The 27484-nt window shown below is 38.1% G+C and overlaps 1 protein-coding gene across 5 annotated transcripts in view; it reads right to left on the reverse strand.

Moving 5' to 3' along the window:
- Window positions 1-27484, reverse strand: part of Specc1 (sperm antigen with calponin homology and coiled-coil domains 1) — a 230697-nt gene that overhangs the window by 144119 nt on the left and 59094 nt on the right. The window contains exon 1 of one of the 5 annotated variants that reach the window (XM_076870328.1): window positions 8479-8661. The exons of the other annotated variants lie outside the window; for them this stretch is intronic. Within the exon in view, the coding sequence (XP_076726443.1) occupies window positions 8479-8518 (40 nt within the window). The 5' untranslated portion in view covers window positions 8519-8661. Of the gene's footprint in view, window positions 1-8478; window positions 8662-27484 lie in introns of those variants that run through there. 5 annotated transcript variants of the gene reach the window in all.

Raw genomic sequence — 27484 nt, forward strand, 5'->3', positions numbered from 1 at the left:
TCTACAAGGCATTTTACAAAATTCAGCAAGGTTTTTTTTTTTTTTTTTTTTTGGTGCTGGGGAGGAACCCAGGGCCTTGTGCATGCTAAACATGTACTCAACTAGTGATTTATACTTTCAGACTCTATTTCTATTTTTAAAAACTGTAATATATGAAGGAGTATCCTTCATATAAAAGATGATATCTATCTCATCTCTCTAGTTTCTATGCTTCTGTGAATTTATGGTTTATCATAGAGGGCTTGTATGTTTCTTATTTCTCCCCCAGGTTTTATACATTTTGTTCATTCTGTGATTGTGACCTTTATATCCTTACCTCTACCCCCGACTCCCATGCAGGGAATTGAACCCAGGGCCTCAGGAGTGCTAAGCATGTACTCTACTACTGACTTATATCCCTACCCTTGAATGTAACTTTTTAATAAACAATTCATTGTTGATTTCTGATTACTACTAACATAAAAGAAAACCAATGTTATATATACATTCACATACATACATACATACTTTTCATATTTGAATACGCATATTCATTTACAAGATGGGTTACCTTACTGAATTCTCCTTAGTTCTAAGTTTTTCAGTGAACTGCATGGCTATTTTTTCTCAATTTTATCCATGGCTGTTCTAATAAAAGAATTATAGTACTTATAAATAATACTAATATTATCTCATTTTTAATAAGCATTTTCAAAAGAGCTTAACTACTTTGGATAGTATATCTGAAAACGATATTGTATAGTCCTACCAGGGTACCGCTGTCTTGTTCCAGATCTTTACAGGAATATTTTTAGTTTTCTGTTAAGCTGCTTTAAGACCATTTTAGTTATTATCTTAAGATAGGATCCATGCCATTCCAATATGAATTAAATGTTTATGAGGTAGATGTTAAATTTTATTAAATGTTTTACTGACACAGAGTAAAACAATTTGTCTCATTAAATTTACTTATTTTGTGCTGGGGTTGTAGCTCAGTGGTAATGCACTTGCCCCACATGCATGAGGTACTGGGTTTGATCCTTAGCGCCACATAAAAATAAATAAAATAAAGGTAAAAAAAATTTTAAATTTACTTATTTTGCAAATCCTATTTATTTAATAACATAATTACACTCTTGCAACAAGCCAGTTTTTAACTGATGGTGTAATATTTTATAAAATATACAGTTTGGTTAAATTTGGCTTATATTTTAGAGCTTATACTTCTACATTTGTAAGAATGTACTATTGTAGCCTCTGTAGCTTTATCTACTCCATTCTTTAACAATCTACTCATACATTTTTTCAATTCTAGTGCTTATTTTAATGTTCTTTCATATTTATTCAACAACTATTAACTAAATGCCATCCATGTATTAAGGAAAGAGAAAAAGTGAAATTGACAAAGTTATATTTTCCTGGATTAATTTCTGTGCTTCTTAAAAACTTTCCTGTTAGCAGGGCACCATGGCACACACCTTTAATACCAGTGGCTCAGGAGGCTGAGGCAGGAGGATCATGAGTTCAAAGCCAGCCTCAGCAATGGCAAGGCCCTAAGAAACTCAGTGAGACCCTGTCTCTAAATAAAATACAAAACAGGGCTGGGAATATGGCTCAGTGGTTGAGTGCCCCTGAGTTCAATCCCTGGTACCTCCCCTCCAAAAAAAAACTTTCCTAGGGGTCAAGGTTGTGGCCTGTAGAGCACTTGTCTAGTGTGTGTGAGGCACTGGGTTTGATCCCCAGCACCACATTAAAATAAACAAATAAAATAAGGGTATTGTCTATCTATAACTATATATATATATGCTTCTGTGAATTTATGGTTTATCATAGAGGGCTTGTACCTTTCTTATTTCTCCCCCAGGTTTTATACATTTTGTTCATTCTGTGACTATATCCTTACCTCCACCCGAACTCCCATGCAGGAGTTGTTAAAAAATAACAACTTTCCTGTTTCCCAGATTTCTTGTCTTTTGTGGGGTTTTTTGAGATGGGGTCTTGTTATATGGCCCAAGATGGCCTCCATCTTATGTTCAAGCATCCTCCTAACTCAGCCTCTCCCAAATAGGTGGAACTCAGGAATGGTACTACCATACCTGGTCTGTTTTTTATTTTCTAATGCTTTTTGTGTACTTCATTTTTATTTATTTATTTTATGTGGTGCTGAGGATCGAACCCAGTGCCTCGCACGTGGTAGGCAAGCACTCTACCGCTGAGCCACAACCCCAGCTCCGTGTACTTCATTTATTTTTATTCTTTCTCGATGATAAAAGCTTTCTGAAGAATTAATTTTCTTTATTTATTTTCTTTATTTTATTTGTGACTATTAGTATTCATGTTATTTTTCTAAATTATTTATAAATATAGTTTTTAGCTCCCATTGAATAAAAAATTTTAAATAGTTTTTAAATTTTCAGTTTTTATTATTTACAGTTTATTGATTATGATCACAGGGTAACCAGTAAAATTTCCCTTAAAAAGAGTATAATGAAGGCTGAGGTTGTGGGTCAGTGGCAGAGCGCTTTCCTAACCATGTATGAGGCACTGAATTAGATTCTCAGCACCACTTATATAAATAAATAAAATAAAGGTCCATTGACAACTAAAAATTATTGACAAAAAAATAAGTATAATGAGGTTTCTTTTTGGTCTTAATGAATAGGTAAATGTCTTAACCATTCCATGAACATTCTGAAAAAAAATGGTTTGTGTATGACACATGGTTAAATTCTCCCATTCTACTTGTGAGTGTTCCCATGAGTTTCTAATAGGTTTTCATTATTGCCAATGTTTTGCTATTTAGTGTATCAGATTTTGTAACTTCTACTTTTCTTCTTGGATTATAATTTTACTAACATAACATGTCCTGTCTCATTTGAGGTACTCAGGGTATGTGTTTGTGTCTTCAACTGATTGTTTCTATTGTTTCAGTGGAGTGACCCTGTAAGTTAAACAGAGCCTAGAGAGACATCCACAGTTAAATCACGTTTGTCTTACTATCAAAAAAGATACTGCCTTAAGATACAGAAAGTATAAGAAAAACAGGCAGCATTCTATCAAGTCAAAGGTCTTTGTAGTTAGGTACAAAAATATTTACGTATTTTAAATGCAAAAAAAAGTGCAAACTCTAATCAAGTGGTATGCCCATATGAGCATGGGGCTTTGGGGGGGAGCTGTTCAGGCTCCTATCAGGGGTGATAAGAATTAAGTAAAATATAACTTGACTCCAAAGTACATTGGCATTATAGCACTTCCTTGTTTAATTTTTGAAATCCATGCTGTAGAGAGATTCTGAACTTAGGAATCTATACCTAGTCAAACTGTCAATAAAGCGTGAGGGCAATGTAGGTCAGGAGAAGGTTGAGGAAATTTATCATGTGCAGATTGTCCCTGTATATGCTCAAATCAAATGTTTAAGAATACGTTCAACCAAAACAAAAGGGGCTAAAGTTTACATCTGAAGCTTAAGGAATCAATCCTTGGCCCTGTCAGAGATGTCTTTTAAAAATCTCAGCAAACTAAGATGGAAATCCCAAAAATTATATGGAAAGAGATCCCTATATTATTTGGAATAAAACATTCACTAGCCAGGCATAGTAGTGCTAGTAGGTAATCTCAGCAACTTGGGAGACTGATTGCAAGTTCAATGCCAGTCTGCAACTCAACGAGATCCTGTCTCACAGTAAAAAATAAAAAAGGGCTAGTGATATAGCTTAGTGGTAAAACACCCAGTTCAATCCCCAATACCACAAATAATTAAATAAGTAAAAAAAGTCAAGTAAACATCTTTTAACCATGGAAGGACTTAGAAAAGCAGAGAAATATTTTAAAACAATCAAACAAATAGTAATACTAAGTTGCGTTTTAGAATTATATTTTTTATGTTTAAGAGAATTGTACCTATTAAACAGTTACAGGTCAACTTTTTGATTCTACAATAATGTGTAATTGAGGGGCTGGGGATGTGGCTCAAGCAGCAGCTCGCTAGCCTGGCATGCGTGCGGCCCGGGTTCGATCCTCAGCACCACATACAGACCTCAGCACCACATACAGACAAAGATGTTGTGTCCGCCAAATACTAAAAAAAAATAAATATTAAAATTCTCTCTCTCTCTCACTCTCACTCTTTCTTAAAAAAAAAAAAATGTGTAATTGAGTATTAATTTGTGACTTTAATTTGAAAGTGTGCATTTATAGATCCACACATGTAAAAAAGAGAATGTATAAGTGTTTTGAAATATGTATAGACTGAAGAATCACTATGCTTTTTATAATAATTATTAAATTTATAAGACTTAAAAAAACCAAAATTGTCATTCAGACTTTAACAGGAACCTAAACATATTAATAGACAATTCAAAATACTTAAAATTTGTTAGTAAAGTTTATATATTGAACTGAATATTAATCAAAGATCCCGTTAAAAGTGATCACTAAATTTTATTGGATTTATAAATAGGATATCACAATGTTGAACTCGAAAGCTTAAATAACTGGTTTTTATTATTCACTTTAATTGACTTAAGTTTTAAAATCAAGTACTATCTGAAAAAAGCATATGATTTTGGTTTTGTCTTAATCTGTGGGAAGAAGATTCTTTTTATTAATGAACAGTTTAACCCATTCATATTTACTACGGCAACAGATATACTTGATCTTATCTTTTTAAAATATGTGTTATCACTGATTTTTTATATAGATATCTTCATTTTAATAAAAAAGGTGCATTTTCCAAAGTATGTCTCTCAGAACACTTCATGAAATTCTTCTACAGAACAAAATATACTTGAGAAAAATGCATACAATACTGAACTCTTAGTGAATATATGAAATCCATGAAATTGAAAACTAATGACAACAGAAGCCAGTAACTCCCGCTCAAGCCCTTTGACCAACCCTCTACCACCTGTATTCCACCACTAGCCTTGGAATATTAACAATGAATTTAGAAAGTTTATGTGTGACTTGCAGAAATGGGGCACTAGAGGAAACTTCTCAATTTTTGTAGTGAGGGTTAGTGGAGAGCCTTGGAAGCTAATAAATCAAGAATTCATAAAAACATAGTATATTATTTTATGTAGAATTATAGGGATAATCTCCGTGGCTTTGAAATGCACCAGAAAATAAGTTGGACTATGGATGGATAGAGGGACAAAAAGATGAATGAATATAGCAAAATATTAATTATAGATCCAGGTGATATGTATTTGCATGTTCACTTATATAAGCCTTTCATCTTTTCAGATTAAAATTCTTAAAAATGAAATATTGACACAAATGTGGTTGAGAATGATCATCAAAAGAGACTGCTAGTGTTCACCACCATCCATGCTATCCTCTGCTTGACACACTACAGACACTTTCCAGTCACTTGGTGTCCTGGTGGGGCTGTGTGACTGAGCTTGGCCTGTGGAATGTGGGTGGAACTGGCATGCACCACTTCTAGGCCCGACCCTTAAAGCCTCCTGCAGGATCCTCCAAGCATTCTCACTCTCCTGAATTCAGGCAGATGGATGGCAATCTAGGAGCCATATGATGAAGATGAGGATGAACATCTAATAACCATCAATAATTCCTCTAAAGGCACCAACTCACAGCAGACTGCGACAGGAGGGATAAATAAACTTTTACTGTCTAAACTGGCTATTTAGGGGATTCATCTGTAACTACAGTTATCATTACCTATAATACAGAGTGCAACCTGAGGAAGTATTACTTTTATATATCATTTGTATTTATCTTTTAAATGCATACATATAGATTTACAACAAGTAAGCAGACTGTCAACTAGTATCAGGACGAGGGAAAGACTTCTAAGCTCATTTTCTAAGAGATCTTTAGCATACTGGGCACCTTTGCTTGAATACAAACAGTAAAAACTGCAAAACAGACCCCTTCCTCTGGGTTTATACAATCGCAGCTGGGCCCACTCACCCCTTTACCCAGATGTCTTTGAGTAGTGTGCAGACTGCACAACCATGTTCAACAGCCCTCTCTGACAATATAAGAACTGAAAACCTGGTTGGAAACAAAAGTTGTTAACTGGGACCTTCTAGGAAATAAGAGATGTGGTCTTCAGCATGCTATTCTGTTTCTAGCTGCCCTTAGACACACATCCTTTCAAGTCACTTGATCAATTTTTCTTACCCATCCTGCAATAACACAATGCATCACAATGTCCCAATTCAGAACATCGCAGATACCACCAAAGATGAACTTTGTTTGCCACCACAGCAAATCCAAGGGCTAGAAAATAAACAGCAGTTAAAAACCTGCCTCCTGCCTGGATACACCCCAAAGTAGGCAAGGAGGAGAAGACCTGGAAGAGATGGTGCCCTCCAGCCCTCTGAATCCTGCTGAAGGAGTCTGAAAGGAGAATTTTACCCTCATTTATTCTTTATTTGTTTATTTTGAGATGGGGGTCTCACTTTGTCACCCAGACTGTTTTCCAACTCCTGCTTCAGCCTCCCAAGTAGCTGGGACTAGAGTTGTGTGCCATACCCTTTAAAAAGATCCTCCTCACCCAAACATCTGAGGTCCTGCAGATCCACAAAATCCCAAAATTGTGACTGACTGCTCTCCAAGGACAGATTCTAATCCAATGCACCAATAACTGCCAGTGGGAGGCATCTAATCCTGTTCCAGCCCCCACGGTAAAGCAGAGTGAAAATACATTTATCTTTAACAAAACTCTACTTTCCAGAATCTCACTGATACATTTCATCATAGCAATAAGAAGAGACTAGTTAAGATTACACTCATCCTTTCAGTCAAATATCCAGCATGGAAAGTCCTTACCAAGATTTCCCAATCAAGTGTCTTTAACTTCAACGAATCAGACTCAGTTCCTATTCTGAAATTACATAAACCCTGAAAACTACAAACACAAACGTGTCATTAGCATAAAAATATCTTGGATTTCTTATTCATCAGAATGCTTTAAAATGTAAGGTCACTTAGAAATTGAAACACAAAGATCCAAAAAACTCAAAAGCATTAACAAGAGTGACAGTCTTTTTACAATGTTAACTCAAAAGAAATAATAATAAACAGGGTTTTTTCACATTTCTTGGGCACTAGTGAGAGGTGTTTTGAAAATGTTACAAATCCTTTACCTAATAAGTTATCAACAGGGCTTACCCAGGCTTCTTTGCACAGAAAAATCAATATACTGTTCTTATTTTTGTATATATTGGTTATTCTGCACAGAAAAGTTTGGACAAGTATTGTGTAACTAAAGACTTCTACGTAATCTACGCAGTAACCCCACCTCTAAGATTTTTCTTGACAGTGTTTCTGTGTAGTTATTGAAGTTTTCAGTCCTGGCTATTGTGCCAGTTCAACATGCCACAGAACCAGGGAGGCACCCACCTTTGCCCAGACCCAGGAATATGGTCAAAACAAGCAGTTCAAGGACTGAGGCATAAATGACTGAGGCTGAGACACCAAGTTTTTAATCATAGCACTGCTCCCAATTCAAGGGATAAATCATTTGGACAAATCAGTTCACTTCAGAGCCTCAATTTCCTGGCTCAAATTAAAAATTAAAAATCACTCCTTTAAAAAAGATTTAATGGTTATGACTGGTCACCTGCCACCAAAGGACTCCCAACATTAGATCAACTATCTCTTTCCAATCACCTAGGATGCCATTTTTGAGACTAAAATAAAATCCACTTGACTTCATGTGTCAGTACAGAAACGTTCTGTTTCGTTTTTTTTTTTTTTTTAAACGCAACCCGTGGTTATTAGCATCAAAATCTGTGCGGGAGTCCAGGATGAAGGACCAGAAGATGAAATCTAGAGCCCAGCTGTCTCTACAAAAGCTCACTCCCTTCATTTCCAAGGAAATAAAAATTTGACAAACTGGACAAGTTCTGGCATCCCAGAATAAGGTCAGATTATGTTGGGGGGAGACACGGTCACAATCAAGCCCTTGGTCTGAGTATGAGTAACAAAATCAGCTGACGGGGTCGCCACCTTCCGCGGGACTCCAGAAAAGTGTGTGATATGCAAATGATGCACTGCAAAAGCCGGACAATGAGCCAGAAAACCACTGCCAAGTCACACTTTTCGTCGCCCGTGGCCCAGAAAGTCTGCAAGAACTGCCTGCACCGCATAGGAGACCAGAAGGGCCAGAGAGGTCACACGGTGACGCCTTCACGAAGACCCTTCCCCGACCCCACTTCTCGGGCCGGGCCTGGGAGCTCCTTCCCGCTCCACTCTCGGGAGTCCGGGCTGACCCCGGGGCTTTCAGGTACGTGTTTATAGCGAGTGGCATTTCCTGGTCGCGGAACCAGCACAGGTAATTTCACAACCCCATCAGCGCATTCCAAAGGCAAGAATCACATCGCGGGAACTTCACCTTTCCACACTCGCCCCCACTCCGCGCAGCGGGTAGCGCCACCGCCGCCCGCCCGCGCGCCCCGGAGGCGGGTGGGGGAAGGGCGCTCGGCAGGGGAGGGGGCGCGGCGCGACCCCCAGCCAAACCGCACCGACCTGGTTCGGGATCCTCTGGCCGCCCAGAGTGGTTGCCCATGCTCTGCTGACTCGGGTAGCTGCCGGCTGGCCGGCCTCGGACAGGGTGTCCACCGTGTCGCAGAGCGCGCTGGCTCTGGCTGGAGAGGCAGCTGCGTCCGCGGGTCCGCTCCAGTCAAAGAAAGGGCCGGGCGCCTTCCAGTTCCCGGCGGCCGCCGGCTGAGCCGCTCCTCGCGCCCGCGGGCGGGCCCGCCCCCTCATCTACATACCGCCCGGGCGGGCCCGCCCCCCTCATCTACATACCGCCCGCCCTCCTTCGTTCCACGCGGCCCGCCCCCCTCATCTGCATCCCGCGCGACAGAAAGGGCTGGCCCTCCTCGACTCCACGCGGCTTGCTCGGCGCGGCCCGCCCATCTCATCTACATACCCCCGCCCAGTCATCTGCATATCGCTTCCCCGGTGTCCCAAGGGTCCCCTCCCGGTCTTGGGACTGACGCACCGGTTGACCGACTTCTGGCCTCCATCCGCCCACAGCGAGAACTGCAGTTGGACAAGGTAGGCTGGAAAAACCCCACTGCGGAGAGGCTAAGGCCAAGAGCCACAGAAAAGGCCAAGTACCGCGCATCTGAAATTAGATCTATCAGAACCAGAAAAACCTAGAGTTGGCACAGAGAAGACGCTTCATAAAGATTTTTCCGGATGAGTGAATGAATGAATCGATGAACAAACAACTCTTGAGGAGGTGAAGAAAAAAATAACGCTCACAAAGAACATGCCCACTAGTCAAGAAGAATACTATCATTAGTAATAAAAATGCATGCGGATCATAAATATTTCTATTTCTATATTATACTGCCACTGTTGGAAATGATTAATTTATGCAAATCACCCTGAGCAGCTCTCATCTTACAATGAAAACACTTAGAACTAACTAAATCTGCAGTGACAATATTTAGAAGTAAAAAAAAAAAAAATCATTAATGGAATGCTAGTCCTGTCTTCTGCATCTTTGAACATTACAGTCCATTTTCAGTCATTTTTCCTGACAATGAACATATTAGGACATTGCTAATCACTCCCAGCATCTCAAAAGTGTATTCACTTAGTTTTCAAAAACTCTCCTAGTTTTTAGTCTGTCTCCCTGGTGGCCTTTTCTCAATCCCCTTTGTTGAACTTGACCTCTAGACTCTGGAGTGCCTTACAGCTCAGCTGCCTGACTTCTCAACTCTCTTGGTCTTTTATTTCCCAATTTGTGGCTTTTTTTTTTTTAAATTTTGACACAGGGCCTTGCTAAATTGCTGAGGGTCTCATTAAGTTGCTGAGACTGGCCTTGATCTTGTGGTCCTCCTGCCTCAGCCTCCCAAATTGCTGGGATTACAGGCTACGCCACCATGGCTGGCCCAACTTGTGGCTTTTAAATACCATCTAAGTATCACCAGGCTGGTCCCCTCTTCTGAAGTTCAACTACTTTCTCAATGACACTTCTTGATGATTCCACTTAGACATCCAAATAAGCATCTCCAATTTAACCAGAACAAAACTGAACTCTTGGTTTTCTCCCATAGATCTATGCCCCTCATATCTTCTCCATTTCCATAAAAGTAAATTCCATTCTTCCAGTGACTCAGACCATAGTCTTCAACGCCTCTCACATGCCACATCCAGTTCATCAGCAAATCCTGTTAGTATCGATTGTGTATATCATAAATGCCACTACGTTTCAGTACTTCTTACCTCCCCCACTTACTGCCAAGCCACTTACTGTCCAAGCCACTGTCATCTCCTGCCAGGATTACTGCAACTGCCTTCTAACCAGTCTCCCTTCATCCCCTGCTTCTCTATAGTCCATTCTCCACATACTAGAATAGAGTGATGGTTCTAAAACCTAACTCAAATCATATCATGCCTCCATTTACAATAGTTCTGATGTGCTTCTGTCTCTTGTAAAGGAAAAGTAAAAAATCAGTGGCCTCCAAGTCCCAGAATAATTTTCCCTTTTCCTCCTCAATGAACTCACCTTCCCCATCTCACACTGGTTTTGCCGCACCAGTCTCCCTACCATTCTTCAAATTAGCTGAGCATGCTGCCACCTAAGGGCCTTTATACTTGCTATTCCCTCTCCCTGGAACACTCATCGAGATACCTATGTTAAATTGACCATATGATTCACTCTCACCTCCTAGGTCTCTACTCAAAGGCCTCTTCTTATTAGGAGCTTCTCTTAAAACACCACATTAAAAAGTAAAACAGACCTTCGACCCTCCTGTCCTCTTCTTTTCTGATCTCTGTGACCCTTATTACCATCTTGTACAGTAGGTTTCCCTTATCCATGGGGAAAATGTTCCAAGACTCCCTGTGGACGCCTGAAATCACAGATAGTACTGAACTGTACCTGTACTGTATGTTTTCCTGTGTGTATGTGCCTATGACAAAGTTTAACTTACAAATTCAGGCACCATAAGAGATTAACAACAATAACTTACTGTAGATCTTAGCAACCTCAGTGTATGATTTTTTTTTTCTATCCTTACTAAGTTGCAAAATATTTTTATTTAAAGGAAGCACATTATGGCATCTCTTTTGCACATCCATATTGCCAGCATCACTGGTCTTGTGCTTTGGGATCATTAATAAGTAAATAAGGGGCTGGGGATGTGGCTTGCCTGGCATACGCGGGGCCCGTGTTCGATCCTCAGCACCACATACAAACAAAGATGTTGTGTCCGCCGAAAACTAAAAAATAAATATTAAAATTCTCTCTCTCTCTCTAAAAAAAAATAATTAAATAAGGATTACTTGAATAGAAACACTGTGATATGGTGACAGTAGAGCTGATAACCAAGATGGCTACTAAATGAGTAATGACAAGGGATAATGTATACAGTGTTTGGTACACTAGACAAAGGGATGATTCACTTCTCAGAGTGGGACAGCCTGAGATGTCATACTTATAATAGCACACAATTTAAAACTTACAAATTGTATATTTCTGGGATATTCTATATTTTCAGACTGTAGTTGATCATAACTGAAATTGTGAAAAGTAAAACCGAGTATGGGGGCTGCTATATACTCTGAGTATACTAATTGCTTACCCTTCCCTGGAATATAAGCTTCATGAGAGCAGGAACTCTGAAGAAATGAACAAATGGATGAAAAACATGTGTAGAATTCATCACATATAAATCAGTCCTTAGTTAGACATTATTTCTTTCTAGTGAAAGTACCATAAATTGGTTTCTCAAATAAAATTAACTGGAGACAAAAGTGTCGCAGTTTTCTTTCTGTAATCTACCTAACCTAAACCCAGAAAAGCAAATGGACTAAGGAAAATGTGACACAGGACAAAAGGAGAGCAGAAACGTGTATGAGATCATGTCAACCCCCTCCCTTTAAAAAAATGTGAAAATCAGCCCAGAAAAGATGTCTGACTTCCCCAAATGTTTCCAGAATGATAGGTAAAACCTGAGTTTGTGAACATTGTTAACAACAATATAACTTCAGTTTATAGAATAGTTACATACTTACCATAGAGTTTGGAAACTGATGAGTCATTTTATTAATTTATAATGTGTTGAGTCATTAACATGTCTCTTTATAAACACTGGACAAGTAAGACACCAGCCCAACCTGGACGCCTATGTCTCTTTCAACTCTCACATCTAAAATATCTGGATAATCCTGTGTATCTTATGTCCTTAACATGGTTCAGATGTTGCCTCTCTCATCTCTTGCTGCGTTCGCTTTAATGTGGGCCTTCATCTCTTACAAGAGTGACTGAATTAGCTTCCCAGTGACTGAATTGCTGCTTCCAGTTTTGCTTGTGTTCAAATTGCTTCTCCTTCCCAACTTTTTTTTTTTTAGATAGATAGATAGATAGATAGACAGAGAGAGAGAGAGAGAATTTTTTTTAATATTTACTTTTTACTTTTCGGCGGACACAACACCTTTGTTCGTATGTGGTGCTGAGGGTTGAACCCGGGCCGCACCCATGCCAGGCAAGCGCGCTACCACATCCCCAGCCCCCTTCCCAACTTTTTAAAAATAACAGTTCTGACCATATCAATCCTCAGTTTAAAAGCTCCCTGGGACTCCCTTCTACCTTTAAGACAAAGTCCCTGGTTCTTAAGCATGATAAATAAGGTCCTTCAAAATCTTGGACCCCATCTTCATACCTATTATTCTAGCCTCATCTTTCAAAAGTGCTATATGTCCTTCTACTTTATATTCCAGCAACATTAAGCCAGTTGTAGTTCCCAAAATACACCCTAGTCATAGGCCTCTATGCATTTATATCTGCTATCTCTCTGTTTTGATTACCATCTCATAACTTGGCTGCCTGGCAAATGCCTAGTCATCTTCTATGAATTGGATTGTGCTCTCTTACTTCCGCCTCCCAATTCATCAGTGAAGCTCTAACCTCCGAAGTGATGGAATTTGGAGATAGGGTCTTCAAGAGATAATTAAGTTTAAATGAGGTCATAAGGGTGGGACAATCTGATAGGATTGGTGGCTTTAAAAGAAGATCTCTCTAGCCTTAGGCATGGTGTCACAGGCCTGTAATCCCAGCTACTAGGGAAACTGAGGCAGGAGGATCTCAAGTTTACAGCCAGCCTCAGAAGCTTAGAAAGACCTTGTCTCAAAATAAGAAGGGCTATGGGATGTAGCTCAGTGATAAAGCACCCCTGGGTTCTGTCCCCTCTATGATGTGTGATGATGTATGTGTGTGTCCCTCTCTCTCCCCCTTCTTCTTGCTTTCTCTCTCTGATAAAGTGAGGATACAGTGAGAAGGTAACCTTGTAAAAGCCAAAGAGAGAGCCTTCACCATAAACTGACCATGCTATCTGCATAGTGATCTCAGACTTCAGTCTCTAGAACTTTAAGAAATAAGGTCTTGTTTAAGCCACTCAGATGATGTAGCTGCCCAAGCAAACTATGGCATCACCTCCTCTGATTAGCCTGCCCATCGCAGGCAGAATTAAGATCCTTCTCCTTCCTGATACTTCTCCATTTTGCAAATGCTTGAATTTCCCCATGTAACTACACCATTTGAATCATTCTTCTTAGGAGACTATCAACTCTCTGAATGGCAGCAATGCTATCTTGTTCCTCTTTTCCTCCCTAATACCTAACATAAAGTAATTCTTTTAATATTTATTTACCTTACAGTATGGCGAAAACATTAATTTCTCAAATAAAAAAAAAACTGACATGAATATTTGAATTGTTAGAGGAACCTTTGCTATCTACAGAAATTGTTATACAATGAGAAAACAAAGACATCAAGTCTATCCAGATTTAATCTATAACTTTAACATAATTCAAATCAATCATGAACTTGATGTGTTTATTACTAGGTTCACCTGGAAGAATAAAGGCATTGGGAAATCCAAGAAAATTTGGAAAAGAAAGAATAAAGATGAAACCTACTTTATTAGAATTTCAAAATGCCAAAAAAATTACATAGTAAGGTGATTACAATAAAATGGAAATTAAAATATAGGTTTAAAAGAATTTAATACAAAGTGGCACTTAAAGCTAAAATTAAGCAAAACCCCTATCTCACTCCTTATGACTAAATTCCAATTCAATACTACTTTAATAAGAAAATGTGAAAATGAGAGTCATAGAAGAATATTTATTAAAAAAATATAAAATTTCATCTAAAATGTACAAAAGTTGGGCTGGGGATGTGGCTTAAGCGGTAGCGCGCTCGCCTGGCATGCATGCGGCCCAGGTTCGATCCTCAGCACCACATACAAACAAAGATGTCGTGTCCACCGAAAACTAAAAAATAAATATTAAAAATTTTCTCTCTCTCTTAAAAAAATAAAATGTACAAAAGTCTTTATTGTTCAGTTTTTCATTTTGAACATTTTCAAATTAATATATAAGTGTCACAATTATAATACAAAGATCACTGTTATATGCCCATCACCTACATCTACCAATTGTAAACATTCTACCACATTTGTTTTTTATTTCTATCACCCCCCTCCCAATAATTGGGGGAAACTGAAGGTAATGTCAAGGGGGTATATGGAAAATTTTTATACTTTCCACTCAGTTTCCTATAATCTAAAAAAAAAAATCCATTAATTTAAACAAATCACAATCAATTAATAACCTGGAGCTTTAATTAACACTATAAAACAGGTTTAACACTCTGTGGATGACCTATCTATGAGAAATCCCTACCTTTTCCTTATCAAATAATTCCAGGGCTCTGACCCTGACAGAAGGGTCAGGAGTGATTCTTAATTCACAGTCTGAGTCAATCACAGTGATTCCATTCTCCTTGCTAGTGACTAGACTGGGCATGCTGTGGGACCTACTTCTGGCCAACAACACATGAGGGGAGGTTTGCGGGTGGGTGGGTTGGGACAAGTTCTCCCATTCTTAAGGAGACCCATTGGAAGAGGTGTGTTCCTGCACTGGACTCAAGATGGCCAGAACTATAGCAGAGAACTAGTCAGAATGCCAGGCCAACATACTTGGGATGATAGACCAGAAAGATGAAAAGAACCTGGATCCCCAATGGCATTACTGAGTCCCCAAATTAAACAACCTTCTGATCACCTAGTTTTCTTTTCTTTATTGCAGCGCTGTAAATGGAACCAGGGCCTTGTGCATGCTCAGCAAGTACTCCACCACCTCTTGTTTTGTTTTACAACAGTAGTACACTTGTCCAGTGTTGAAGTCCAGCTGAATCGGGTATGATCTGACCTAGTAGCTACTCTTTTCTCTTCTTACAACAACTGAGATCCAGAGAGATTAAGCTATCTTGCCCAAGGTCATGCAGATTAAATGTGGGGAACTGGAATTTAATTCAGGCCGACTGCCTCCAAAGGACTTGTTCTTTCTACACTACCCCATTTTGTCTCCAGTAGAAGCTGGGCACAGAATCTTCAAAGAGAAGCCAATATTTCAGGAGTCAGAGAAAACAAATAGTGTCTTGCAATATAAGTAACTATAAACTGTGGAATATCCTTAAGGAGAAAACTCTTGAAAATTCTCTTAAATTAGAAGAACATATTTTCATTCTCAGTTTGTATTCTTAACTTGAATATGAATGACAGCCCTACAGTCTAAAGGAAAGAAGATCAATATAATCAGCACTACAAAGATAATGTGTTTTTTGTTCATTTGTTTTTGGCAGTACCAGGGGTTAAACCCAGGGGCACTTTACCACTGAGCTGCATCCCCAGTCCCTTTAGTTTTTTATTTTGAAACAGGGCATTTTTATGGTGCTTAGGCTGGCCTCAAACTTGCAATCCTCCTGCCTCAGTGTCTCTAGTCAATGGGATTACAAGAGTGCACCACTCTTCCCAGCTATAATCACCACTGTAAAACCATGTACAAGGCTCTGGGTTCAATTCAGAACATCAAAAAGTTAATTAAAAACAACAACAACAACAACAACAAAAACAAATCATACCCAGAAAATCTCCCATACTTATTTCAGTCACAGACTCATTAAGTGACCCTGCCCTGTTCAGGCCATCCCTTGAGAAGATTATTATCAACCTACTGCCTTGTCTCAGAATCTGGTACAAATAATAATAATAAAAAAAAATGTCACTGGCCTTCGATGTTTTGAAGTATTTCACACTATATGTGAACAAAAAGCAGAGTTGAGTTCCCATCTATGTATTTTGTGCATCCCATAGTTTCCTAAATTATATTTCTGGGGTTAAAAATGGGGTCACATTAACAATACACAGTGTATTTTTCCGGCTCTAATCATTTGCTATTATAACTTGACCTTCATTCTCACTGCAAAGCTTCCCCAATTATTTCTGCCAGAAGTACATCGCTTTTTCTCAATAAACTTATAGCATATGTTCTTCACATTCACTGGTCTTCCAAATTCCCTTAAGAAGCTCAGTGGCAGCAGCCCAGCCGTTCACCCTGTTCTACTGCACAAGGAGGTCCCCAGGTCCTCCACAGGCTCAAGCCTAACATCCATACAGTGTCCCAGTTTCTGTGCCTCTGTAATCACATCCTGCCCCTGCTACTGACCTCCTCTAGGGGACACCCATGTCTGACCTGGATTCCCACAAGACCCAGGACTGCCTCCCCTGACCCCAAAGGACACTAATATTTGTTGTGATAGTGATATCACTACTGACAGAGATGTTTGGAAAGATAATTACCATAGTTTAACACCAGTTGCTTCTAAGAGGGGATGTTTTGGATAAGTTTTATTTAACTTTCTTCTTTATACTTTCTTTTTTTTTCCCTATTATTCTCTTTAATTTTTTTAACTCATGGTAAAACACACATGAATTTTACCATCTTCATCATTTTTAAATGTTTCTTTCAGTGACATAAAGTACATTCACACTGTTACATATTCATTTCCAGAATTTTCATCTTGCAAAGCAAAACTCTGTACCCATTAAACAATAACTCCCTACTCCCTCTTCTCCTAGCTCCTCACAATCACTGGTCTACTTTCTACATCTAAGGATTTTACAGCTCTAGGTAACCTCATAAGAGTGAGATAATACAGTGTTTGTCCTTTTGTGACTGGCTTATTGTACTCAGCATAATGTCTTCAAGGTTGTCGATGTTGTAGCATGTGTCATAATTTCCTCCTTTTTAAGGCTGCATAGCATCTGTCCATCTATGAATGGACAGCTGGATGGCTTCCACCTTTTGATTATTGCAAACTATGCTCTTATAAACGTGGGTGTACACATATCTTTTATAGTCCCTGCATTCAATTATTTCGGATATGTACCCAGGCGTGGAAATAATGGATTATATTATACTTTTATTTTTAGGACATCACTTTGTTCTGTACTCTTTAAGTTATCAAGCATAAATCAATTTAATAAAAATGGCATTTTCCTTACCAAAAGTTGAAAATTACTAATTACCAAAAATATTAATTAAATAGTTTTATGTTCCTTCTGCTGAATATAACAGAAAAGATTTTCCATGCCTTAGAGGGAATTAGATTCCTTTATACAGTAAATAATATTCAGTATCTGTTTTGCACATGATACTATTCAAGTTTTCCATATACTAAGGGAGGACAAAAAGCTCAAATTTCTCAATAAACCAAAGGCCAACTTGCTGAACAAGGACTTGGTTCACACAACAAAGAAAACCAAGAGAAACTTGAACATGAGGAGAAAGAGTAAAAGAGAAGGTAACAAAGCCAAGTCATTGAATCAGACACAAAGTTCCTTAGGTAAATAGCATGCACATTAGTCTAGAAAACATTCCAATTATGAAAAAGAGGCAGGAAAAGTCCAGGATAGCTCTAGAAGGATAAAGAGCAGATTAGTGGTTGCCTGGAGCTGGTGGTAGAAACAGTATGTGACTGGAAAGGGAAGGAGAGATTTTTGAGGTAACCAATGTTTTAAAACTCATTTACAGTGATGGTTCTAACTCGGCCAATTTATTAACAGCCATCGGATGGCACATTTTAAATGGGTGAGGTTTATGGTATATCAATTATGCTTCAATAAAGCTGATTTAAAAAAAAAAAAAGAAAATCAAGGGAGGTAAGTGCAAGAATTTTCAAGACTCTGTGTTATTTCTGAACTAAAATGAGCCTTGTCCTCTCTTGGAATCAATTAGCATGACTGAAGCTGGGAGTGCCTTGCCTGCTGGGAATAAAAGCCAGAACGACACAGGCTTGGAAGAAGAGGAAATAAGGGGGAAAAGATAAGGGAGAAAAACTTCACGCTTGCCCTGGAGCTGCTTGCTTAATTCAAAGACACCAGGATTATTAGGGAAAAAAAGAAGAAGCAGGACAAATTGGGACATAGTGAAAACATCTTAACAGAAATACACACGCAATGCTACAGAAGATTTTAAAAGCAAGAAAGCATACCCTGTTGTGAGTTGTTCCAGAAAGGCCTTTTGAAGAGGTGCTACTTATAAGCTTGGTCCCCTGCACATTTCCATCAATGTCTGCAGTGGTAAGAGGGGGCAGGGAGGCACTTGGCATAGACGTGCACATCCTGCACAAATAAGGGTGGGGCCTCGGGGCCCCGTGTCTTTGTTCACCAGGTTGAACAAAGGTTTGATTGTGAAAAAGTCACGATCAAGTCACCAACAGGGAAAGGAGATAAGGCTGCAAAGGGGTCACATGAATCAAGGCAAGAGGTTGCCTAACCTAGTGAGGCATGCCTGAAGGTCATGGAGTGGAGAAATAGTCTGATGAGAGTCATGGCAGGAAGATGCTCTGGTCACACAGGAGTTCTCTCTTATACACCATCTACTTAACATTTTACAGATAACCAATTCTCCAAAATAGCCAATGCAGCCCATGTTGTAAGGCAAACTGTCTGATATCCATGGCAAGATGAATACTTTTGGCTAGTAGGTTCCTCTCCAAGATACCCGTGCCCTTCTGCTCCCCAGCATTGGGTTGTCTATATACTGAGCCCAGTGTATATGTCCCCAAATCTGTTTATGCCATTTGTGTTGTATTTACCTAAATTATTACAAAACCAATGAAATATGAGTGGTGGTGGTGGTGGGAAGATTGTTTCTTCAAAATCCACGCTGAATGTTTTGAAAAGCCTCGATGAAGGTGAGTCCCTAAAAGTGGGGACAGCAACTGCAAAAGACTAAGAGAATATATAAACTATCATATGAAAAGATTCTGCATGCAATCTTCTTAAGTACCTTTATTCTTGCTCACGTTTAAAAAAAAGACAAACTTAAAGCCAGGAGTGGTGGTGCACACCTGTACCATCATGAGCCTCCCAGCAGTTTTGGAGACTGAGGCAGGAGGATTGCAGGTTCAAAGTCAGCCTCAGCAATTTAGTGAGACTGTAAGCAACCTAGTGAGAACCTGTCTTTAAAAAAAAAAAAAAAAGTTAAAAGTGGTTAGGAATGTAGCTTAGTGATTAAGTGGCCCCAGGTTCAATTCCTGGTACAATAAATAAATAAATAAATAAAAAGCCTAAAACTGGAAGTTACAGAGGATGTAATACCAGTGTGAAAACCTACAGGCCTAATCTAAGAAAATGCTTTAGCCTATAACTAGAGATCAGTGAATGAATGCACACTTGAATGTTTTATGTGAAAACAAAATGAAGTATATATGTTTATTTTTTCTTTAGGATTCCCTAATTTAACCAACTTTTTCCATTCTTTGGCCAAGAATGGTCCCAATGACATAGGATAAAAGAAAAGGCTTTGGGCTGGGGCTGTAGCTTAGTGGCAGAGTGCTTGCCTAGCATATGTTAGGCACTGGGTTCGATCCTTGGCACCACATAAAAACAAATAAATAAAGGCATTCTGTTCATCTACAAAAAGAAAAAACAAAAAAGAAAAAGAAAAGAAATTGTTTTAATTGCTGCATCCCTACCACCCAGAAAGAACATAGTAAACACTAAATATTTGTTAGTAAACACTAAATATTTACTATGCCTAGAACATAGTAAACACTAAATATTTGTTGAATGAATGAATGCATATGCTGAACAACCTTGATATATTTTTGGCAAATAGTTGGAGAAGTGTTTTATAGTATAAGGGGCAAACTGGGATCAGAGATGCAGGTTTAGGAGTTATCAGGAACCTTGTCTATCTTGTAACTCCAGGGCTTGGACTAGTGATTCCTACTTGAGAGGACATAAGACAAAATATCTAATAAAAGGTCTTCAACCTTAAAGGAAACACTTTGGGGGTTGGAAAGGACTTTAATGAAGATCTTCTAATCCTATCAATATATAATATCTCCATGAAGGACTTGTTCAGTGTAGAATGAAGACTTCTTTATCAATAATGTGGATCTACTCATTTCCAATATGCTTATCTCTGAAATTCCACAGCTACTGGAACATTCTTCAAGATATTAAGTCAAAACCTGGCCCTAATTTTACTTCTTACAGATGAGAAGTAAAAGTTTAATTTTGCTTGATAAAGTGTAAATGATGGTAGTTTGGGAAGAAAAAAAAATGTCATCCCCAGAAAGTAAAGCTTCAGAGATGTTCAGAGCAGCTTTATTCACAGTTGCCCAAACTTGGAAGCAACGAAGATGTCCTTCATTGGTGAATGAATAAACTGTGGCACAACCAGACAATGGAATATTATTCAGCCCTAAAAAGCTAGTAAGCCATGGGAAGATATGGAACAATACTAAATCCATATTACTAAGTGAAAGAAGCCAATCTTCATAAGCTGTATGCCATATGATTTCAATCATATGACATTATGGAAAAGGCAAAATTTAGAGATAGTAAAAAGATCAGTAATTGCCAGGAGTTAGGGGAGGAAGGGATGAATAAGGCAGTGAAACTATTCTGTATGATACTGCAATGATGGACACATGTCACTCTGTATTTGTCCAAACACATGAAATGCATAACACCAAGAGAGAACCTTAATGTGAACTATGGACTTTGAGTGATATTGATGTATCAGTGTCACAACTGTCTGATATGATTAATTCCATCTTCTGGATAGAGTAACAAATGTGCCATTTCTAATGGGGGATGCTGATAATCGGGAAGGAGAGGGAAAGAACCTTCCTCTCAATTTTGCTGTGAACAACAACAACAACAACAACAAAAAAAAAACCCCAAAATAGTAGATCTTAAAAGTTTTAAGAAAAAAAGAAAACAAAACTTGAAGAGTCTAGGCAAGATGCTCTAAAGTCTAAGGCAAGTGAATGTTTTAAATTTTAATTTTTTTTGGCCATAGTTCCTAACTAGGAGATTCTATTAAGGAAGACGGTTTTAGGGTAAAAATCACATTTTATAAAAAATACCATTTCAGTTTCCATTCTTGGTGCCTTATACTGTCATCCCTTGCTAACTGAGGGAGATGGCTTCCAGGACCCCTGGCTGACATCAAAATCCTCAGATGTCCAAGTCTCTTGTTTAAATGGTGTAGAATTTCCATATAACCTAGGCATGTCTTCATATATATTTTAAGTCATCTCCAGATTACTTGTAAATGCTGTTACACGGTTGTTATGCTAAAGTTTTTAGGAAATCATGAAATGAAAATAGAAGTCTATACATGTTCAGTACAGACACAATTTAAAACAAATATTTTTAGATGTAGATGGACACGATACCTTTATTTTATTCATTCGTTTTTATGCGGTGCTGAGGATCAAACCCAGGGCTTCACACATGCTAGGCAAATGCTCTACCACTGAGCCACAACCATAGCCCCAGATGCATTTTTTTTCCCCAAATATTTTTGATTTGAGGTTGGTTGGAAACAGATGCGGAACCCATAGATGTGGGAGCCAACAGTATATATATCATTTCATTTCATTGTCACAACTGTCTGTGACAGATAGGATTAACCCCATCTTCCGGATAAAGTAGCAGGCTCATGAAGCTGAGCAGCTTATTCAAAGTCACGCGTGATGCTTCTCCAAGGAGGCTAAAAGGTTCTAAGCATTAAATTCTGACACCCATGTGTAATAGATTCTGACTGAAGAATAAAGGTGGTGAAGTTTCCTCAAGAAACCAGTATAACCATCCAGGTTGTTACTGATGTGCTTATAAGTAAAAGTATTAAAACCCCAAATAAGGGCTGGGGATGTGGCTCAAGCGGTAGCGCGCCAGTCTGGCATGCGCGCGGCCCGGGTTCGATCCTCAGCACCACATACAAGCAAAGATGTTGTGTCTGCCGAAAACTAAGAAATAAAATATTAAAATTCTCTCTCTCTCTCTCTCCTCACTCTCTCTTAAAAAAAAAAAAAAAAAAACAAAAACACCCAAATAAGACATGTAGGCCTGGGTGAATTAGGAGATTGTCAGAAACCTATCAGAAAATGGTCTAAACTAACACATTTTTATAAAATGAGAAGGAGCTATGGTAGTTTAAAATGGTAAGGGCAAAATCCACCCCAGGAACCAGATGGATTAGTCAGGAAAAATCACCAATAGTAAACCACACTCTGCTCTAGGTCTTCACAGAATTTCATTTTAAAATCCACAGATTTGGCTATTCCCCGGACTAGGAATGAAAGTGGCGGTGGATGAATTTGCTTAAGGTCACAAGCCAGGATTTACGGAGAGGACAGACAAGTTTCTTCTAGGTCTCCCTCATGGCCAACTTTTCCTAAAGTTTTCTTGTTGCTTTCCTGACTGTACGAGTATTTTCTGTTCCTCTGGCATCAAACCCACACATGATTTCTAAAGTAATAGCCACATAAACTGTTAAATATGTGTTAGTTTAATATATGATGAATTTCTTGGCTAAATGTTCTAAAATCAATCCCCACCACACAAAATCACCCCCGCTGGTTTGTCGTTTGGAAATGATCAAATAAGGATAAATATCCCTGGGGTTTTTTTAGAAAAAAGTCCAGCCAGATTTCACTGCAGAGAGGTGTGATATCAACAATACATACGTCTATTCTGACCCTCTGCGTGTAATTTGCTTAGGAAAGGTACTTTGTACAGTATCTAACTCATTTTTGAAGTAGAAATCAATACCCAAACCAAGACAATTCGGTGGCAAGCTCAGTAATCCAAACCAACTCTCAGGAAGAAAGAACACAACGCTGAGAATCCACTGTGTGTCAGCAGCCAGGAAAAGCAGCATAAGAGATCTGGTCATGTTTTCCATTAAGGGACCTGAACATTTCAGAAGGTCATGGCTGAGTTCAAGGGCTGGAACTTTAATATTCCATGAATTCAGTGGAAAGACCTCCAGTTTCCCTTCCACCCAACGTGATGATTACACAGAACCAGAAAAGCAGAACTTTCTTTTGGAACATAAAAACTTGTTCTTCTGTAGGATTCTACAATTCTCTCCCTTTTCTCCTCTTCTCTATTGAAACGTGGGATACTGGCACCAGGTCACATATTCTAAGCATAAATCCACTCGAGGGAAGGAGTAGAATCTTGGTCACTCCCTTAGAAAAAAGTAATAAGTGAATGCATACATTTAGAAGAAGTAGGAGATTTCATTCAAGGAATTTAGTCATGATGATCTAACAGGAAGGGCAGTCACAGTAGAAAATGTCATTGTCCTCTATTTTTTATGCTATAGTCATATAGCACCTGAGTTTTTACAATGACCCCCAGCATTTATATTCACAATGCACCATATATATGCATATGACTCTCCTAAATGTGCATTAACTGATATATATATATCAATTAGTAGACACTAATTTATGTTACTATAAATATCTATCATTGATAACCTATCTTCCTTAATCCCTGAAGTTTCAACCAGTCTTTACTATTCTAGCACACTTCCAAGTCTAATTATATTATTACTCCAGCATACCCTCATTCTTAATGTATTATTACCCAAGCATATGCCCCACCCTTACTGTATCATTACTCCATCCATCTTCTACCCTTATAGCATTAGTACTAAAGCACATACTCCACCATATTCCTCTAGCACATCCCCCAGGCCTTACTAATCCTCTTTCCTTCCACAAGCATCGCTTGGTTTAAGGACACTTAAATCTAACAGTAATGCTGTGTTTATTTATTAAACATTGCAGTAGTAAATAGTAAATGTATATATTGTTTTAAGAGTGATAATAGAGGAAACATTAACCTCTGGGGTGCTAGTGGACTATTCAGCTATATTATATTTGTTTCACATAATGACTTTGTTGACTTTATAATATTTAAACTTGGACCCTTTCAGATTTCCAAAGGAGAGGGTTATTTTTGTTTTTGTTCTTTTTGTTTGTTTGTTTGCAATGGTAGAGCAGCAAGGGCTATATTCAAAGCATAAGGTGGACGATGGTTACATTTCCCTACTGTCAATTTCTATATCCCATTTTTATGGAAAGATGGGTGATGACATCGCTAAGCTGTTTCCTACTGAAAGAGGGTGAAGTTGGGGGAAGTAAACCAAAGTCTTTGTTCTCTATCAGGTGAGGTGTGGACAGTGAAGGGTATTCAGCCTCAGGGCAGTCCAGAGGTCCACAGTGACAGATGGCCTATGACTGGACAGGTATACGTAGGAAGTTTGTTTTTTTATGTTTCAGATCCAACAAAAGTTGTAAGTTTTTTCTAATAACTGGATTCTTATCATCTCATTCTCATGAGTCACATTTCCCTCTTTTCTCTAAAAAAACTCAGAGACAATCAACCTACCCCAGTGCATATGACTCTCCTAAATGTGCATTAATTCTAGTCTTTGATTTTTCTATTTCCTAACCCCATTTCCTCATTTATTGTATTTTTATATCCTGACGTGCATCTCTGGAACACTTCTCAGATTCTTTCCTACAAGAAAAGGTATACATAAAAACATATACAATTCTATTTCTTGCTTTTCTTTACAATGATTTTGGAAATGCCCTCTAAACCCCTGCAATTGACTGTTGAATGTCCTTTTCCACATGCCAGGTCCTGGGAAGATGCATGCAAGCCAGTAGAGGCAGAGGGACTGTTCAGGCCTGTAATCACACCAGAGTATCACCCAAGTCTTCCCTTGATCTTTGATACTACAATATTTTTCAAGGAGAAGTAACTTTCTCATCAAAGGAAGCAGGAGATCTAACTTTTCAACAATGCAAACAACTTGAAATAAGAAACACATTTAAGTGACTTTGAAATGTCTGATATTAAGAGAGCTACTAGTTGGACTCAGAGTATAGCTTAGGGGTAGAGTGTTTGCCTGGCACATGTGAGGCCCTGGGTTTCATCCCTAACTCCAAAGAAAGAAGAAATGAAGAGGAAAAAAAAAAAAAAGTTCCTGAACCAATCTTTCCCTCCCTTTCCCAAGGGGAGGGGCCAGCATAAGATCTGCGTACTGGACAATGCAAGGTGAAACACTGGCAGTGGGCCTGGGGTGGCTGGAGGTGGGTGGAGGAGGCAAGTGGGAGAAGGATTTGTGAAAATGGCTACATTGAGCACGTACATAAACAGAGTATAACAAGAGCTGTATTTCTCAGTCCCAAAGATGACAGTTATAAACACAGACTGGGCAAAGCTAGAAAGAACCCTGAGACGTTCAAATAAATGAATTTGGAAATATGGCTTCATAATATGCATATTATATTTTACTATATATATCATATGTATTTATGATATATTTAATATGTATTTTGTATATTTATGATAATGAATATAGTTTTTGTATAAATTTATAATACATATCACATGGCATGTAAATATTCTATGTGAGTATTTACCATCTATAAATTTACACATATAATATGTTGTATATGTGTATACAGAGAGAAACTTGTAACCATTTATTGTTATGAATAACACCATCCGGGCACCAGGGAAACACTTCACATCTATCTCCTTTCTTTGTCCTTGGCACAAGAGGGAAGCTGTGGAGGTTCATGGGGTTGTACTACTGTCCACACTGTAAATGGAGCCTGATTTTTGGAAAGCAAAGTAGGACACCAGGAAAGGGCTTCCTAAGAGATAACACAAACGACTTAATTTGTTAAACTAGTTTTAGACACAATGAATATGATAGAGTCTTCTACTGAGCCAGAGGTGCCAAGTATTCATTATCTGTTTTCTTTCTTTTCTTCTCATCCCAACGGGTGGTTCTGGAATGAATTCCTGCACTATCTGCAACAGTTGGAAGGGCGACTGAGGAAAATTTCACAAAACTAAACAATTCTTATTACTCTCAAATTTGTATATATATATATATATAAATCTAAACATAATATAAGTCATATGTAGTGCAGGTTTTTGTTTTGCTTTTTTGGTAGTGTTGGGAATTTTAAAAACTGCCATGTGTTCTAAGGGAAGATTCTGTTAAGGAAGATAGTCTAAGGAGGAGAAAGTAATCATGTTTCATAAAAATATTTCTTTCAGGTGCTACTCTAGATGCTTATGTATAAGATTAGCTTTGTTTTTACAGATAAGGAAATAATTAAAATGAGCAGAAATCAATGAAATTGAAAGCAGAAAAAAATAGAGAGAATTAATGATACAGTGCTGGGTTTTACAAAGATCTATAAAATTGATGAACGTTTAGCAAGACTAAGAAAAAAAAGAAAAAGAAGAAAAGAAAATACAGATTATGAATATCAGGAAGGAAATGAAGTATATCACTACAGATTCTGCAGTCTCAAAAAAAAACAACTGTATAACCCAGAAAAAATGGATTGTTTGAAAAACACAACTCACTCAATATGAAATAGGTAATATGAACAGCAGTATAACTCTTAGGGAGAATGTGAATTTGTAATTTAAAAAATCTACTCTTAGGCTGGGGATGTGGCTCAAGCGGTAGCGCGCTTGCCTGGCATGCGCAGAGCGCTGGATTCGATCCTCAGCACCACATAAAAATAAAATAAAGATGTTGTGTCCACCGAAAACTAAAAAATAAATATTAAAAAATTCTCTCTATCTCTCTTTAAAAAAAAAAAACCTCCTACTCTCTACCCCCTCCCCCCCAAAAAAAACCCCCCAAAACTACAGGCACAAAAGTTTTCACTACAGAATTCTACCAAATACATAATGAAGAATTAATACCAACCCTATGTAAATTTTTTTTCCAGAAAATAGAAGAGCTGAAGATACTTCTCAATTTACTTTATGAAGTAGTATTATCCTGATATCAAATCCAAACAGAAACAGTACAAAACATGCAAATTACAGGCTCTCAGGAATGTAGGTAGAAAAATCTTTACAAAATACTAATAAATAGAATTCAGCAATATTGAAAAAAAAAAACAACCATACACCATGACCAAGGGAGGGTGTAAGGCAAGTTCAAGATTTGAAAAAAGTCAATAAATGTAATTGACCACATGGACAGGTTAAAAAAAGAAAAATCACATAATCATATCTATCAATGTGGAAAAAACAGTCAACAAAATCCCACCTCTTAATAAAAACTGAAATAGAGGAAAAATCCTCAGAAAAATCTGAGAAAAACTGGAATATAAGGAAATTCATCAACTTAATTAAGAGCATCTACCAAAAAAAAAAAAAAAAACAAACAAACAAAAAAAAAAAACAAAAAAAAAACCCAACACCAAGATAATGTCTAAAGACAAAATGCTTTTTCCTTAGGACCAGGAATAAGGCAAGGATAGCCATTCAACATTCATTCATTCAACAGGTACCAGTGTAATAAG

This window comes from Callospermophilus lateralis, chromosome 11 (assembly GCF_048772815.1).
Source record: "Callospermophilus lateralis isolate mCalLat2 chromosome 11, mCalLat2.hap1, whole genome shotgun sequence".
NCBI lineage: Eukaryota > Metazoa > Chordata > Mammalia > Rodentia > Sciuridae > Callospermophilus > Callospermophilus lateralis.